At 39.1% G+C, this 17023-nt stretch overlaps 1 protein-coding gene across 2 annotated transcripts in view; it reads right to left on the bottom strand.

Moving 5' to 3' along the window:
* Nucleotides 1–15431: 15431 nt before the first annotated feature.
* The window catches only part of SNX31 (sorting nexin 31), an 86460-nt gene continuing 84868 nt past the window's right edge, over nucleotides 15432–17023 (bottom strand). The window contains exon 14 of one of the 2 annotated variants that reach the window (XM_072603390.1): nucleotides 15432–16825. In XM_072603390.1, the coding sequence (XP_072459491.1) occupies nucleotides 16727–16825 (99 nt within the window). In that variant the 3' untranslated portion in view covers nucleotides 15432–16726. The remainder of the gene's footprint in view (nucleotides 16826–17023) is intronic. The other variant, XM_072603391.1, reaches the window with a different exon arrangement.

Here is a 17023-nt window from a genome sequence, read left to right as displayed (position 1 = left end):
AGAGCAGCGAGGTGGTACAGTGCAGAGAGCACTGCGCTTGGAATCAGGAAGGCTCATTTCATGAGTTCAAATCTATCCTCAGATACTTCATAGCTTGGTGACTCTAAACCAATGAGCTGGAGAAGGAAATGACAAACCAGGCCAGTATCTTTGCCAAGAAAACACCAAAGAGGGTCACAGAGAGTTGGGCACGACTGAAAAATGACTTTACAAAGCAAGCCCGAGGATTAGCAACTTTCAATAAAACTTTTTGTTTTTTCTTTTTTTAAAGTGAGAAAGTTAGATGTTATCTACTCATCTTGTTTTACTGGTTTGCAAGAAGCTTAAAAACTGCAGCTATGGCTGGGGTTGTGCTTACACACAGAGTTTAACATAACAGTCGCTCAATAAATTTTGTCAGTCTAATCAGTTGTTACAGATGGCTGATTGCCTTTTGTACTGATGACAATCCTGTGTCTGGTTTAACTCTGAACATGAGCAAACTAGAGACAACCTTTCTAGTGGATTCATGCCATACTAGTGTCCATAACCAGATGGGCCCCCAAACCAAAAGGGCCAGATTCTAAAAAGGTCATTTGTTCCAGTCCTAGTCATGAAGGACATGATAGTCTAGGTGAAAAAGCAATATTGAAAAGCAAAAAATAATATATACCTGAAAGTTAATTTTTAGGGTGTTTTTTGTAGTGGAGGTGGTGGTGGTGGCGGCAGCTACAAGGTGTTGTGTAGCAATAGGGACAATGCAGAATTGTGACTTTTCCTTGGTGTGGGGAACTCCCACTGCTTAAATCCACTCCATAGTTAAGAGACTGGCGATTCATTTGGAGTTTACAGCTATAGTAAAGATAAATGCTATGGAAATTGAGAAGGAAAGAATCTAGCACAGTGCCTGGAACACAGTAGGTACTTTATAAAGGCTCCTTGTTGACTCTTTTACACACCTGAAAATGTCCTTTTACATAGGAACTTTTTACATAGGAACAGAAGCAAAGACTAAAAAAATGTTCAAAAATGACATTAGAAATGTTTAACTTAAAAAGTAATGATAATGATAACTGATGTTTATATAGCTACATAGTTTATATAGTGTTAAGGGGTTAAAGCACTTTTCTCACAACAAGCCTATAAGGTACTTAGTGCAAATATCTTTTCCCTCATTTTACAGATAAGGAACCAAGTCTCACAGAAGTCATATGACTTAGCCACAGTTATATAACTAATGTTTTAGTGCTATAGTCAAAAGAAAATGCTCAAGACGAAAACAAAAACAAGAGGCATTATGGTGCAGTAGGTAGAGAGTAAGCTTTAAAGACGTAAGTAACCTGACATGGACTGGCTGTGTGACCCTGGCCAATTCACTTAATTGCTCAGTAATCCGGCTGTCTCCCTAAGACTAAATTGGTTAGCTGCTGATCTGTACTGGTAGAAGTTTCTTTACTGGAGTTGCCAATTTCAATGAAATCACAGGTCTGATTAAAACAAAAATTTAAAACAAACAATTCTCAGAGCAAAAACCAAGTCTGTTGAGGCCTAATTCCAATCATTACATATCCAGAACAAACTAGAAAATGATAAACATGTAATTTATAATTCCAAGAAGACAAAGGGTGTTAGGAAGCTTTATATGAATGTAGTCTTTTAAAAAAAAAAAAAAAAGCAAAACTCTGCCATGGACATAAGGTAAAATGTTGACACACAATACTAGCTTTTAGGAAAAGGAAACATTGCCCAAAGCAGCCTTCTTCTCTTGGCTAAATGTGCTACAGTTTGATTCACCATTCATTAGGGTCTGGAACTCTCCCCTTTTTAAAGAAGAGGGCCCCTGTGGCACCATTTCTACTTGATCCCTGAAAAACAGCACAAAGACTTTTTGTACCAGCCCAGGTACCACATAGGAGAGTCAAGATTCAGAATAGTAGCAGCAGTGTTAGCCTTACAGCACCTATTCAAATGAAATGGCTCTCTCTTTCTCTGTGCAGAAAGCAGATGTGTTAGGACAGTCAGAATACAGCATCTTTCCAAATTCTCCATATGTTGAACTTGAAAGGAATCTGTTGGATTAGTCTGGTCACATTCTAGAGTTCTGATATTGAATGAATGGCCACTAGAGGGAGATATATTCCTGGCAAGGGTTCTCACGTGCCTACCATTCCTCATCTCACGCTGGTACTGGGCAGATATTTTCAGCAGGCAGCAGCTCCCTCTCGCATCATAACCATGCTAGGTAAATCAGTCACATTTGGGGCCAGAAGGGCATATCCCTACACCATAAGTAAATGGACTTATAACTAAGTATAGGTTCAGTTTCTCAACCATCTCCCATCTGCTACAAACGCTCATCCTTTTAGCCTCTATATTCCTCTAATGATGCTACTGGGCTTTCAATTATGAAATGCCAGGATCTAAGAGGAATAAAAACTTCAGGTGATATAAAGAACAGCGGTTGTAAGTAGGCTGTAACAAATTGGCAATAAAGTCTCGCCTGCAAGAGGGAGCCTAAAAGATCTGTGAATGGAGAAAGGGATGATTCAGTGATATAGCTAAAGAAAAGAATATATCAGCCCTGGAGCCACACTGGTATCTACAAGATATTAAAGCACCAAAGAAAACCATCCAGAACACTGGTAAACCTTCTAGAAAGGCACTACAGAAAGAAATGGATTAGAATCACAGTGGGTGAGAATAATAGCTGGCATCATCATAGCAGCTTAAGGCTTGCAAAGCACTTTACAGACAAAATCTCTGTACCAGTGACTATCCAACCCAACCCCCACCACAGCCTGAAGGTCAGGGGTGTTACATTTCACCCCTCACATGAAGGGTTCTCCAATACTTTTAAGGGGGTTTGGAATCAAGGCTCTCTGCCATTGGCTTCAGTCCCCCACTGATGGTGTTCCCCCCGATTTTAGGAGAATCTTGTCCACTCCACTTCCATTTAACCACTAAAAGTGGGATTAGTTTTTACAAAGGAATGTTTACTACAAGGGTATGATAATAAACATATAAACATCCCCCAATATATGTGGCATAATCTCCCCCTCACTCTCAACTGCTTTATATTCTAGGGAGGGGAAGGAAATTCATTTCATTGCTTAGCTCAGTGCCAAGTTCCAAGCTCAATGCTCCTTTGGTTCAAGTCTCAGGAAACTTGGCTTCCCAGGGCTCCTCTGTTAGGTTGACTGGCTGTGACATCCAGCCTGGAATCTTGGCCCTGAGGTCACCATGGCTTGATGATTCCAGGTCCAGTGGAGATTCTACCTCCTGCACCTGCAACTGGGAACAAATGAATCAGAACAGAAACCCCATGCCTGTTTCTCAGGGCCAAAGGGACTAAAAGGGGAGAGATAAAAGAGTTAGTTCTTCTACCCTCACTGGTTTAGGTCATGGGACTCATACTGTGAGTGAACCTTCACTCTTTCTAGATGCCAAGCAGGAAAGAAAGGGAGACTGTCCAAGTCTGGTGGTTTTAAAGATGTAGTCTATTCTGGTTGTTGTTCATCCTTCATTTTCAAAGAGGACCAATGACATCACAGAATGATGTCTTGATTCTTGTGTGAATTGGATTTAAGTGAGGCAGAGTTGCACAAAGTCATCAGTCATCAGCCTCACTCTTCCAGAGTCATCAAAGTTCCGTAGCAAGACAAAAGTCAGGATGATTGATGATGGCCCAGGATACAATGGATGATCTTGACTTCTTCCATATCTGACCAAAAACTGTAGGAAATTCACAATGCCTGTTTCAGCTGCCTTCAGGGACACTGGAAGAAATTGTTCTTACCTACCCCTTCCACTGGGGAAAGTCTTCATATGCTGCAGGTAGATATCCCCCTAATTTGCCAATGGGTTGGAGGCTTGTTGGTTACCTTCAGCCTGTCTGCTGAGATGGTTTTTACCATGCTACAGCTTCTTGGAACCACATTGTGAGAGGTGGTTGAGAGGTAGACACCAAAAGTGTTTGAGTAGTCCTGAAAAGGGCCCAGTGAGCCCTCAATCGGAGGTGCTGGTCCTCCCTGAACAAAGGAGGATACTCCCACCCACTTGGCAAGAAAATGCAAGATGGTTATTTCCCAGAAGTAGGTGATATGGGCATGCTCAAAGGGTCCTGTTACATTTCACTGGAGCCTTACAACTCTATAAGGTAGGTACTCCAGTAATGTTACCATGGATATTTTACAGATGAGGAAAGGGTAAATAATGTGCCCAAAGTCACAGAGCTAAGACCTATCAGAGGAGGGAATTTGAACAAAGGACTCAAAGTCCCACTCTTCATCCATTCTAACATGCTGCCTTCCATTGTATAAAGTGGTATGGTTGGTTGATATCTGTAGCAAATAAGGGAATATGCACAGTAATGAAATCACAAGCATGGGTAAATTCCTTACTCTCTTGGGCCCCCATACAACTTTCTAAAACTATAAGCTACAAATGAATTATTAAATTGCTGCATTGTTAGGAATTTCCACACTGAGAACTTCCACCCATAAAATCACAACTCGCTCTGTGTCCTTGGGCAGGTCTCTTTATCTTTTGAGTTCCAGTTTCCTTATTGGTAAAGTGTGTGTAATGGTACTTCCTCATAGAGTGGTTTCAAGGTTCTGAGGAGATAATGTACAATTAGTATGTTGTAAGCATAAATGGAAGGTACTACTATTAAATCAGCATCAACATTTAGAAATCAGTGATTACAATCCCTTTGGCTAGAAGGCTTCAACAATGAGCACAATGATGACCTATGCTATTGTCCAAGGGCAAATCTAGTGAAGTCTGAAAAAGCTCCTTACTAAGAGGGCTACAGGATGATGAATTTTTCAAGCACAACTCTTGAAGAATGAATGAAAAGACATTTATTAAGTCCTTGCCATGTGCCAAGCATTTTGCTAAGCACTGAAGATACAAATACAAAAGCAAAGACAGTGACTTAACTCAAGGAGCTTATTTTGTAATGTGGGTAAACAATACACAAAGGGACATTTTGGTCTGGAAAATTATAGGGATAGTGAGTAGGACCACAGGGAAGTAGAGAGATTGACATACCCAGACAGGAACAACGGCTGTGGTTCATGGAGGCAGTGAAAGAGACTATGGAAGAGTTGGCTGGAGGGGAAAGAAAAAAGTGAAGCATAGTTGTGACTCTCCCAAAATATTGGTCTAGGTAAGGCAGTCATCAATTAGAGAGCAGAATTCTAGGGCCTGGTCTTTGGTGTGGGCTGCTAGGTGGTGAGTGAGGAGGACATAGAAGAGGTGGCCAGAGAGGAGGAATGAAGATCATTCTCCAAATTACTGAGGAGTTATGATTGGCATCAAAAGAAGAAGAATCTGTCAGGGCTCTTGACAACCAGGGTCACCTTTACATCTAGATGAGGCATTAGAGTAGCATCAGAGGTTATTTCTTGGGGATGCATCATGGAGGCACTTTTTCTTCTTCCCATTTCCCACTGAAGATGTCCTCTGATTTCTTCCTATCAGTCATGAGCACTTTTGATTGGCTATTTGATTATAGACCTTCTAGGTCATCCTTTTATCCACACATGTACATATACATACATGCATACATACACACACATATATACATGCACATACATGTACAAATCTGATAACTGGGTGATGCAATGGATAGAGTATCTGGTCTGGAGTCAGGAAGACTCATCTTCCTAAGTTCAAATCTGTGTGACCCCAGGCAAGTGATTTAACACTGTTTGCCTCAGTTTCCTCACCTGAAGAAGGAAATGGCAAACCACTCCAGTATCTTTGCCAAGAAAATCCCAAATGGGATCATGAAGAGTCAGATATGACTGAAAAATGTCTGAACAACATATGTACAAAAATTAATATATAGATTTTATGATGCGCATATATATATATACATATATATATATATGTATATATATATATGAAATCTAGTAGACCTTAAAGAGGAACAGCTCTTGTTGCTGGAGAACTCAGCAGGTATCTCAACCAAACACCAGCCTTGAGTGAAACAAGGCTGGCAAATGAAGATCAGCTTACTGAAGTCGGAGCTAGATCTATGTCTTCCTGGAGCACTGTGAAACTGGTTTAGATTTTGCAATAAAAAATAATCTAGTTAAGAAGCTTGTATTCCGACCAAAAGGAATCCATGACAGGCTCATGACAATGCAATAGCCATTTGCAGGAAAGTTCCATGCCACCATCATCAGTGCCTATTCTGCCACCATGACAAATCCTGATGAGGTCAAAGAAAAAATTTATGAAGACCTGGAGACTCTCATCATCAATGTGCCAAAAAAGGAAAATTTCTAATTCTGGGTGACTTTAATGCTAGAGTAGGCTCAGACTACCACATATGATGGGGAGTCTTTGGGAGGAATGGAGTTGGAAACAGGTAAGAGCAGTGATCACTTACTACTGAAGACTTGTGCATCTCATGACCTTTACATCACCAACACTGTCTTCTGTTTACCTAAATACAATAAAACTTCATGGATGCACATAGACCATCCATGAAGAAGGGTGGATATGAAACTCAAGTATAATGCTATCGTCTCCAATAAACTTTAAAGGTCACCAAGTAAAGGAAGGATGCCCTATGAGGAGGAGGTAGGTCTCAGGCTGAGGTTCTTGCTTGGGGTAGACCTATAAAAGGGAGGAAATGAGAAGGAAAGAGAAGGTCACTCCCAGTTGGTACTATAATTATCTTCGAAATAGTTTTTTTTGTTCATGGGAAAGAACTCTGATGACCCTGCTCCTGATACAGCTTTGAAAAAACATTTAGTAAATTTTGATTGAATGAAGGGTCGCTTAATTAGGAGTTATAAGTTCAGAGTCACAACGTTGCCCTGAATTTAGTGAATTCTCTATAAATGTTGAATGAAGGAATGAATGATTGCCAGAAGTGAGATTACAGGGAGGGAATATGCCCAAATATTTTAAACCGTTGCCCTATTGAAAACAACGTAAAACTGAAAGGTAAAACTGGATTCCCAATATTTTTGGGGGAGTGCTTTTTATAGGAAAGTATTTTCTTTATTTCTGTGGCTACTGAAAAGCTTCTGAAAAGCTACTGAAAAGCAACAAAAGAGCTGTAACTATGAAATTTTGTTCCTAGGGCTAAGAAGAATTGGGTAATAGGGCTGGGGAGAGCTCATCTGTGGTGTGACCACCAAGGGGAGGAAGTACATATTTTCAACCTGAAGTATTGGCTACTGTGGGGAAGGGGAGGGGTCAGAGGGCAGCCACCAGACACCCTGGTACAATGATGTCAATACCCTCTAAATAGTAGTATCCTTGCCAGCTCCTGATCACCATTTGCCCTAGTTATATTTCTATCTTGTGGTTAGTACTTTTCAGTCACATCTGACCCTTTGTGATCCCATTTGGGATTTTCTTAGCAGGGATACTGGAGTGGTTTGTCATTTCCTTCTCTAGTTCATTTTACAGATGAGGAATTGAGGTAAACAGTGTTAAGTGACTTGCCCAGAGTTGCAAAGCTAGTAAGTATGTGAGGTCAGATTTGAACTCATGAAGAGGAATCTTCACGATTCTAAACCCAGTGCTCTATCCACTGTGACACCTGGCTGCCTGTAGTTCTATCTTAGAAGGTAATAAAATAATTGTCACCACATTATACTGTCAATATATAAGGAAAAATTGCTGGATGCATTACTTCCATGAAAGCATTAGAAATCTTAAAAATAATGAATTCCCTAAAAAAAGGTCAACAAAGTCAACACCAAGTTTGTCATGTTTTTTTTTTTCTTCCCTCCTGGCATTTTTTTTCCTGCGGTTTTCTTGCAATCTCTTCCTGACAGTGGTAGCAGTTAGTTAGGGTGGGATGTGGAATCATTCCCCCTGCCTGGTCCTAGAAAATGAGGCCATACACTTTGACAGCTGTTTTTCCCGACAACTTGACTAATAATAATGAGTCTTTTCTCCTGATTTTCCTGGCCAGTAAAAACGGAAATTGTTGTTTTTGGCACTGGTGCAGGGAGAAAGGGAGGAGAAGATGGGGTAAATGACATAAATGACTTCTAAACTAAGTAACTGAGCAGATGAGTTTAAGCAAAGAGAACGAGAAAAAAAATTTTGACAATAAGTTATTTAGCAGATAAGTGTAAAGAAGTTTACCAGCTGGCAAAAGCAAAGTAACAAACAAACAACCACAGCAACACAGAGACACTTTTACCAGCCCACCCCCTGGCCAGCATTCTTTACTTGTTGCCCAGCATCCATTGTCACTGACCTTGTGCATGTGGCTGACAGCTATTTAAAAGGCTGCTTTGTGTTCTGGTCCAAAGGGTGACCAAACCAGCAGGACTCTGTGGGTTTTCATAGTGTAGTTAGTCCCTCAGGTCTCCTCATCAACATATTCTTATTAGGCAAAAATTGGCCATTGGCACCTTTGCTTTCGAAGGCCCTGTGTTCTCACAGCAGTGGGTACTCCCTCCAATGGTGTAGATCCCATCACATCCATAATGTCTCATCCTGTGTCATTCTTCTTATTGGTTTTCCCTAGAGGGTTGCACCCCAAATACTGAAGGATTTCAATTGCTCCTACATAGGCACTCTAACCAATATACTTGGGGTCTTTTCATAAGTCATAGGATAATACATTCAGAACCAGACAGAGCACTGGATCTGGAGACTGGAAGACCTGAGTTCAAATACAAACTCAGATATTTACTTAGCTGTGTGATCCTCTCAAATAACCATCTCTCTGCTTCTTTAATTTCCTTAACAGTTATAATGGGGATAATATAATGGGGGTAATAATGATATCTGCTTCTTATTGTAAAAATAAAATGAGAGAATATTTGTAAAGTAATTTGAAAACCTTAAGGGACTATATGATTGCTAGCTATTATTATTGTTATATGAATCGAGGTCCCCTGACTCCAAATTTAATGATCTTTCCATGACATCACATTTTCTTTCAATGTGGGTAACACCACTGCACTCAGCTCATTAGCCATCCCTTCCAACATATTACTGGACAATGGCCTCTTCTGATCATACTTTGATGTCTCCTGCTGTTGTTGTCTAGATATTTGTCATGTCTTTGTGACCTCATTTGGAGTTTTCTTGGGAAAAAATAGAGAAGTGGTTTGCCCTTTTCTTCTGTAGCTGAGCTCATTTTACAGATGAGGAAACTAGGGCAAACAGGGTTAAGCAACTTGCCCAGGGTCCGTATCAACAAGGACTCTGGCATGCACAGGAGGGCCTGCTGCACAGGGTCTTAGACTGCTTTTCTAAAAGGAAAGCAACTTTTGAGGGGTCAACAATCTACTTTAATCAAGCACATGTATCATTCACTTAGTTCAGGGGAAAAATTCAACACCTTGAACTTCAGAGAAAATACAGAGAAATAAAGACCAACAGACAGGGTTTCCAACTGTCTGACCACAGATAATATGTACACCATTACCAGAAAGAGAAGTTTTCTGGGTTTTTAAAGCTGGGGGAGAGGAGGAGCTTCCTAAAATGACTGCCCAGAGTCTCATCTGGCACATAAACCTTCTTCCAAAAAATAAGCCCCAAAACAAAACCTCACCTCAGAGTGTGTATACTCTTTTCAGGACTGGAAGGCACAACCCTGTGCCTCATTAGAAATTAACAAAAGGTATCTAGGCCTATTAATGGGTGGGGAAGATCTTTAATTCTTCTCCCCACCCACCATTAACCTTACAGGGTCCCACAGCTAGTTAAGTGTTTGAGGTCAAATTTGAACTCATGAAGATGAATCTTCCTGACTCCAGGCATGGCACTCTATCCACTGTACTACCTCACTTCCCACTAATCTCCTAGATAATCTCTTTTACAGTATGCCTTGCACTAAAGTCAGAGTAAGCTTCAATCTGTCCTCACCATCTGTTTCTCCAGACCCACAGGCACCTCTCTCTTCACTAAAGGGGGAGACGGATGGAGGTGGGGAAAGACAGAAGTAGTAGTTGGAGAAGTAGGAGAGAGTTAGGGTAAGAATAGGGGGATCAAAGTAGAAAAACACAAATATCTCATATAATTATTAAAAAGGGAGCTGATTCTTCTGGTTGATGGAAATTCATTCACTCTAACTAAAATTCCAGCTTTATGAATTTTAGTATGCATTCAGTCAATAAAGAATACTATTAAGAATTTTACATACTTTATCTCATTTGAGCCATAAAATATATAATGGAGGCAGTTAGGTGATGTGATGGATGGAGTAGGCCTGGAGTCAGGAGACAAGTTCAAGTCCAGCCTCATACACTTTCTAACTGTGTGACCTTAGGCAAATGCTTTAACTTCTATTGGCCTCAGTTTCCTTAATTATAAAATGGAAATAATAATAGAACCTACCTCACAGGGTTGTTGTTAGGATCAAATAAGATATCAGTGACTTGCCCCTGGTTACAAAATGTCAAAGGTGGGATTTGGACCCTTATCTTATTATTAGATCACTGCCCTGTCTACACTACCTTGCTGTCCCTTAAAAAGAATGAAGGTGTATAATTGTTTCATTTTTGTTCAATTCGGAGTAATAATGTACAAGTGGTGAGTGCACTAATTATTTTGCCTTGGTGTGTAAGGAGGCATGTTTGTTAGAGGGCTCACACACCATCAAAAGGGGCACTGCTCCATCCGCTATGGTTTAAAAGTGTTTTTGAAACAATTCAATATTTAGTTGATTTTTTCAATAGCTTGAGTCCCCAGGTGGCTGGTTTTTTAAATAGGTATGAGATGCTTACCAGCTGCAGTTTTCCTCACTGTTTTTCTTCCATTGGAAAGAGTTATGAGATGCCCTTGGATGGGGCATAGACAATGCCTTCTCACTATATCAAATAGACAAGATTACAGAACAGAGATGTTTGTGAACATATCACAGGTGTTAATTTCCTAGCAGGAGGAAAAATACCTTGACTCTAATCTAGGCCAGCTCCTTTTCTTTCATATTAGCATGCTGTTCCTTGGACACCTCTCACCCTGGCCCACTTTGCTGGCTGTAAGGCAGAATCAATTACCATATACAATCCCATGGACAGATGGAAAAATCCATTATGAAGACAGCCAACTTTATATTCCCACACTCCAGAAAACCAAACCCAGTGAACAAACAGTACAAAATCACTATGGTCAGCATCTTAAAATCATTGGAAGATCTAGCCTTCTCCAAGGAAAGCAAAGGCGGTTACCTAGAGCCATCACCCTTCCAAAAAGCATCTGAAGCAGATGGATCTGGTTTATTCTTTGACTCCATGGTCTAATCCTAACAAAAACTCATTTTCTTCAGTCTTCTCTACTTCTTTAACTGGAAAATGATTACAAATCTGGTCAATATGGAGAGAAATGCTTAACGATAATAGAGTGAGCTGAAAACAAAGCACAACTGAGAAGTTTAATTAAGTTTAAAAGCTTCTCTTCAGGGTTATAGGCTTGTCATGTGTTTTTTTAACCTAATTTTTTTTCCTTAAAAACTAAAGAACTTGGGGCAGTAGATAGAGCACCAGCCCTGGATTCAGGAGGACCTGAGTTCAAATCCAGGTTCAGACCCTTACTAGCTGTGTGACCCTGGGCAAGTCACTTAACCCTGATTGCCTCCAAAAACAAAAACAAAAAAACTACTAAGGCACTCTCATAACTTAATGTGACCAGGTCTTAGTGAACCTATATGATCTATATACCTAATATCTCATCTGTTTTTAAGAGAATCATGAATTAATGAGCATCCTGAATGAAAGTATTAGTAGGCAGGCTTTTCCTAGCAATATTCCACAGTAGACTCCATCTTTATCCTCACATAAATGATAGAGAATGCTGGATCCCAATTTGCTTGTTTGTTAATGAGCAAAAAAAAAAAAGAAAAAGAAAAAAAAGAATTTGATTTGATAGAACAAAATGTTACCCTGAAGATTCTTTCTTCCTATGGTATCTGCCATTCATACTCAAGATTTTTGAAAGATAAAACAAAAATAACGTTCAATGCTTCAATTATCATTAATCCCAGCTGAGAAACAGAATGGGGAAATGTATGCTCACCAAAGCTGTTTGCCTCTTTCATGGAAGAGATCTAATTCAGAGTCCAAGTTGGGGGAAGATTCTCTATGGAGGGTGGAACCCTGCAGATACTCCTGTCTGTAGATGACATGGTACTGCTGCACTGAGTCCTGGAATATTACAGTCTCAAGAGTTTAACCTTAAAATCTACACAGAAAAAACACAAGTGGATGAAGAATGTCTATTGCCCAGATAATGACATGCTGTCAGATGGACAATTTATAGAGCACATTCATCAGCGTGTGTACGTCTGTACATTTAAGTACTGCAAATGGAAGTGTTGTACTCAGAATTAAAATGGAGGCCAGCAGACTGAATTGCCTTTGGGAAATTACAAAATTACTTTAATAATCCTCACATCCTCCAAGAAACAAAGGCCCATTGTTTTAATTCTAATAGTCTACTAGTGTTGTATAGCTGTGAGGCAGAGAATGCAGCAGTCTAAGAAGAATTAAAAATTAATATCACTCAGAGGGACATGGTAGTCATGAGAATGCTATAGCACAGAACAAACTGGGAACTATAAAAAAAAGAACTAGAGTAGGAGATGTTATCTCAGATATGGATGATCAGAAAAGATGGGTAGGTCATCAGTAAAGATGAAGAGGTAGCTCATTGGACATAGAGTTCAAATCTAGCCTCAAATTTACTAGCAGTGTGACTCTGGGCAAGTCACTTACCCTCTGCCTACCTCCGTTTCCTTATCTGTAAAATGAAGATAAGAACACCTACCTCCTAGGACTGCTGTGAAGCTCAAATGAAATAACATATGTAAAATACTTTACAAACCTCTAAGTGTCAGGTAAATGAAAGCTGTTATTATTATTATATACCATAACTACATATGTAGCAAATCCACAGAAATGTGTACACTCATCTATTTATATATACAAATAGCCCTCCTACTTACAAATATACATTTACACACAAATGCTTTTTGGCAGGGTGATGGGTCTACTTAATCACCTTTGCTAGAATTTCAAATGATTATGCTGACTGTAGTAATTGTGAACTGTTTTATTCACTGGGCTTGGTATATACTATATGTAGTAGACCTATAGAAATGTATATGCTTATCTGTTTGTATGTGTGTATGTATGTATGTGTATGTTTGTGTGTGTATAATATGTGTGTATACACACATCCATATATGTGTATATGTATGTGTATATAGTATACATGTGGACGATAGACAATAACCTTTTGCATACTTAGAACCTTAAAAAGATATCAGATGTAAAATTTTGATGTTCAGTCATGTCCAGCTCTTTGTGACCCCATTTGGGGTTTTCTGGGCAAAGATAGTGGTGTGGTTTACCATTTCCTTCTCCAGCTCATTTTATAAATGAAGAAACTGAGGCAAAAAGATTAAGTGACTTGCCCAAAGTTATACAGCTAGGTGTAATCTGAGGTCAGATTTGAAGTCACAAAGATGAGTCTTTCCGACTCCAGGCTAGGTACTCTATCCACTTTGCTACCTAGTTGCCCTTATAAAGCTTTAGCCTACCTTTAAAAAAAAGCTGGCTTGTTTTTCAGGTCTGAGTGTATGTGTGTAGCTCAGAGTCAGACTTCTACCATGGCATGGAGAATAATAGCCATTGTCCCCCAAGCAGTTGTATTTCCATCTTCACCCAAGACTTCACCCAAGAAGGGTTCTTCCCACAGCTGTAGGGTAGGATTTTCTATTCCAAACACTAGAGTCCTTAATCCAGAAATAATTCACATGAAAAATATCTTTCTGGATGAAATCTTATCTTTAATCTCAGAGTGACTGTTTTCCTAGGAGTTTCTTTCTCACATGAATGCCAGTTTATCTGGCATTTTAAAAACTGATTGAACTTCTCTGCCTTTTTATTTTTAGCTTCCTTTTCTGTGACTTTTTTTTTTGTGTCATCTATTTTACTTATACTAAGGAGCATATTTCACTTTTAAAACATTTTCTTTCCTTTTATATTCTGGTGTTTGTGATTATTCTTACTGTCTTGAAATTTTATATTCCAAAACACTATTAAGTAAATAAATGTTGAGAAGAATAATCTTGGGTAAATTCACTCAACTTTTCTATACCTCAGTTTCCCCATCTGCAAATTGGGGAATAAACCCCCTCATCTTTGTTGCATGTGAGTTTTTAATGTAAAAGTGACATTTAAGATGCAAGGCATTATTATTTATTGAGTACTGAATCCTGGCAGCTAAGTGGCTCAGTGGATAGAGTGCTGGACCTGGAGTTAGGAAGACTCATCTTTCTGAGTTCACATCTAGTTGTGTGACCCAGGGTAAGTCACTTAAACCATGTTTTCATCAGTTCCCTCATCAGTAAAAAAAAAAAAAAATGAGTTGGAGAAGGAATGGTAAACCACTCCAGTATCTTTGCCAAGAAAATCCCAAATGGGGTCAAGAAAAGTTGGATATGACTGAAATGACTCAATGGCAACAACAACTGAGTTTCTAGTTCAATTACCTGACCCTAATGCACTGGGGAGCTTTCTTTGTTGGGCAGAAAAATGTGTTTTTCCCAGCTTATAATAATTTTTTCTTGCCATCTCCTCTTATTTAAATCTTATTCATTGTTTTTTCAAGTCTTTCTCTTTGAAACCCTTTCTGACAACCTAGCTTTAACAATGCTCCTCTCCTCTGAACTTCTGCAATGCTTAATATCCACACACTCATTTGGTACTTAGCATGTGCTATTTTATGGTATTATATGTGTGTGTATGTGTATGTGTGTGTGTGTGTATGTGTGCAAGAGGTGCAAGAGAGAGAGAGAGAGAGAGGGAGAGGGGGAGAGGGAGAGAGAGAGAGAGAGAGGGAGAGAGAGAGAGAGGGAGAGAGGGGGGGGGGGGAGAGAGAGAGAGAGGGAGAGAGAGAGAGGAAGAGAGATTCTATATGTCCTGTCTTCCCAGCTTTGCCGTTAGCCTTTTGAATGCAGATTGTATCTTATAGATTTTGGTATTCCTAGTCCTTAGCCTGGTGCACATTGAAAGTACAACATTTGTCATTTGTCAAAGTTGAAAAGAATGTTAGATACCATTTAGTTTAACCATTATATGAAGCTTGATATCCTAATGATAGCAGGTCAAAAATATTGCCTTGACATTAGCAAATTGGCAAAACAAGAGAAGTTTCCATTTCATAAAAATACAGTTGATGTATCTACAGGAGTGCATATATATTGATATATATACATATATTATAGACATATATACATGTACATATCCATATATACCCTTTATACAGACTATAATACACATATATTCTCTCTGCCTCTTTCTCTCTCTCTCTCTATATATATAGTATATATTATCTATCTATATATATATATCTCCTTGTACGCAAACGTATATGCACACAGACACAAACACAAAGAGACACACACATACATACACACTCCTCTTGTATATACTATAGCCAAAAATGTAAACTTACTCTTTTAAGACACTGGAAATTATTGCTGAGGCATTTATTCATGAACTTTAAAATACTTCAGCGAAAGAGAATTAGTGGAATCTCCACCAACAACTTCAAAACTCCATGTTACACATTTCATATTTTTAGCATTATACCAGTTAGTTAACCCCAAAAGCGCATTGCAATATTATATGCACATAGGAAACCTGAAACAAAATTTTTCTATGTATATCTAGCTCTTCTTCTTACTCTGGTCCTAATTCCATACCATGGAATTATGTTAGTAATTATGTTTTCTTTTGTTTTTTTAATTTACTAGAAACAGATCAGCAAAGGACCAGCAGCAGATTTGGTTTCTAAGCTGACTTAAAGCATGAGGCCTCCCTTGATCCATTTTCACTGTTAAGATCAATTTTCTATTGAGTTTTTAAAACCCTAGTCTCCAACACCATTACAAGTGCACAGAAAAGTGCTGCCAGGAGGGCCCATGGATTTATGTCAGAATACTTCACAGCAATATCAGTAAGCTTCAGAATAACATTAAAGCAAACAAAGGTATTTGACCAAAATAATAACTTAAATCATGCCTCCCCATAGTTCTTTGGGCAGCTTGGTGAAGTCCAGACTTCCCTCCCATGTTTCTCTCTTCCTCAGGAGAGTAGGTTCTTACTATAATCCTTTATTGGGAGGTAAATCATGAATTCATGATTTACCTAGGTGCACAGGCTAGCAAGTTTAAACACAATAGCAGAAGGCATTTTGAGCCTTTCTGCCCCCTCCCCAACCCCTTCAAAATCCAGCCATTTAAAGTTCCAGTATTTCTTGTATCCCTAAAGAGTAAAACGGCTGACTCTGCATTTCCTCCATGGAAATGGAGGTGCAGGCAGGTTGGTAATGCTATCCAAATCTGCTAGGGACCCTCTTTAGCCTGGTAATTTTACCAACTGCAGCTGTTCACTTATTGTGTTATGTGGATGAATTCCCACAAAGTCAGCAGTTGAAGTAGAGACTTTGTAAAGGCAGGTAAATATATTTTTAGGGGAAAAATAGAATGTACATTTGTTTCCAAACACAGGTTTGCTGTTTGATCTTAAAATCTAGACAAATTTTGCTCCCTTTTCTTTCTCATCCTCTGATTTACACTGAGTTATAACCCACAACGTGAAAAGTAAAACTTTAGTCTAATGTCAAAAATGTCAAATTTCTTCCACTGGTGATGTAGAGCCAACCTTTGGTTATTACACAGGCTGGTGTTTCTAGTGATTTACTTTAAAGAAAGAAAGTAGAAATGCTGATTCTCTTTTTTCCTTCTTCTTCAAAGATCCTCCTCCCTTATGGTCTCAAACACACAGTCCTCTTCAGTTGACTTAACTGAAATCTTGCTTTTTCTTGTTGAAAAATCAAAACAGTTTATCTGCAAGCAAAGACTTGAACACATTATTTATGTCAGAAAAAGGACTCACCAAGAAAGCAATAACTGTTGCACCTTCTGGATTTCAAAACAAGACAAAAAAGGGAAAAGAAAAATTACTTTTGCAGAAGCAGGGATCCTTTCACTGAACCCATGCTTTGAATGATGCCATATTGTCAAGTGAGAGAATCTGAAAAAGCT

The sequence above is a fragment of the Notamacropus eugenii genome, chromosome 4 (genome assembly GCF_028372415.1).
Source record: "Notamacropus eugenii isolate mMacEug1 chromosome 4, mMacEug1.pri_v2, whole genome shotgun sequence".
Lineage (NCBI taxonomy): Eukaryota > Metazoa > Chordata > Mammalia > Diprotodontia > Macropodidae > Notamacropus > Notamacropus eugenii.
Note: the sequence above shows the minus strand (reverse complement) of the source record. Positions and strands in the feature narration are given on the sequence as shown.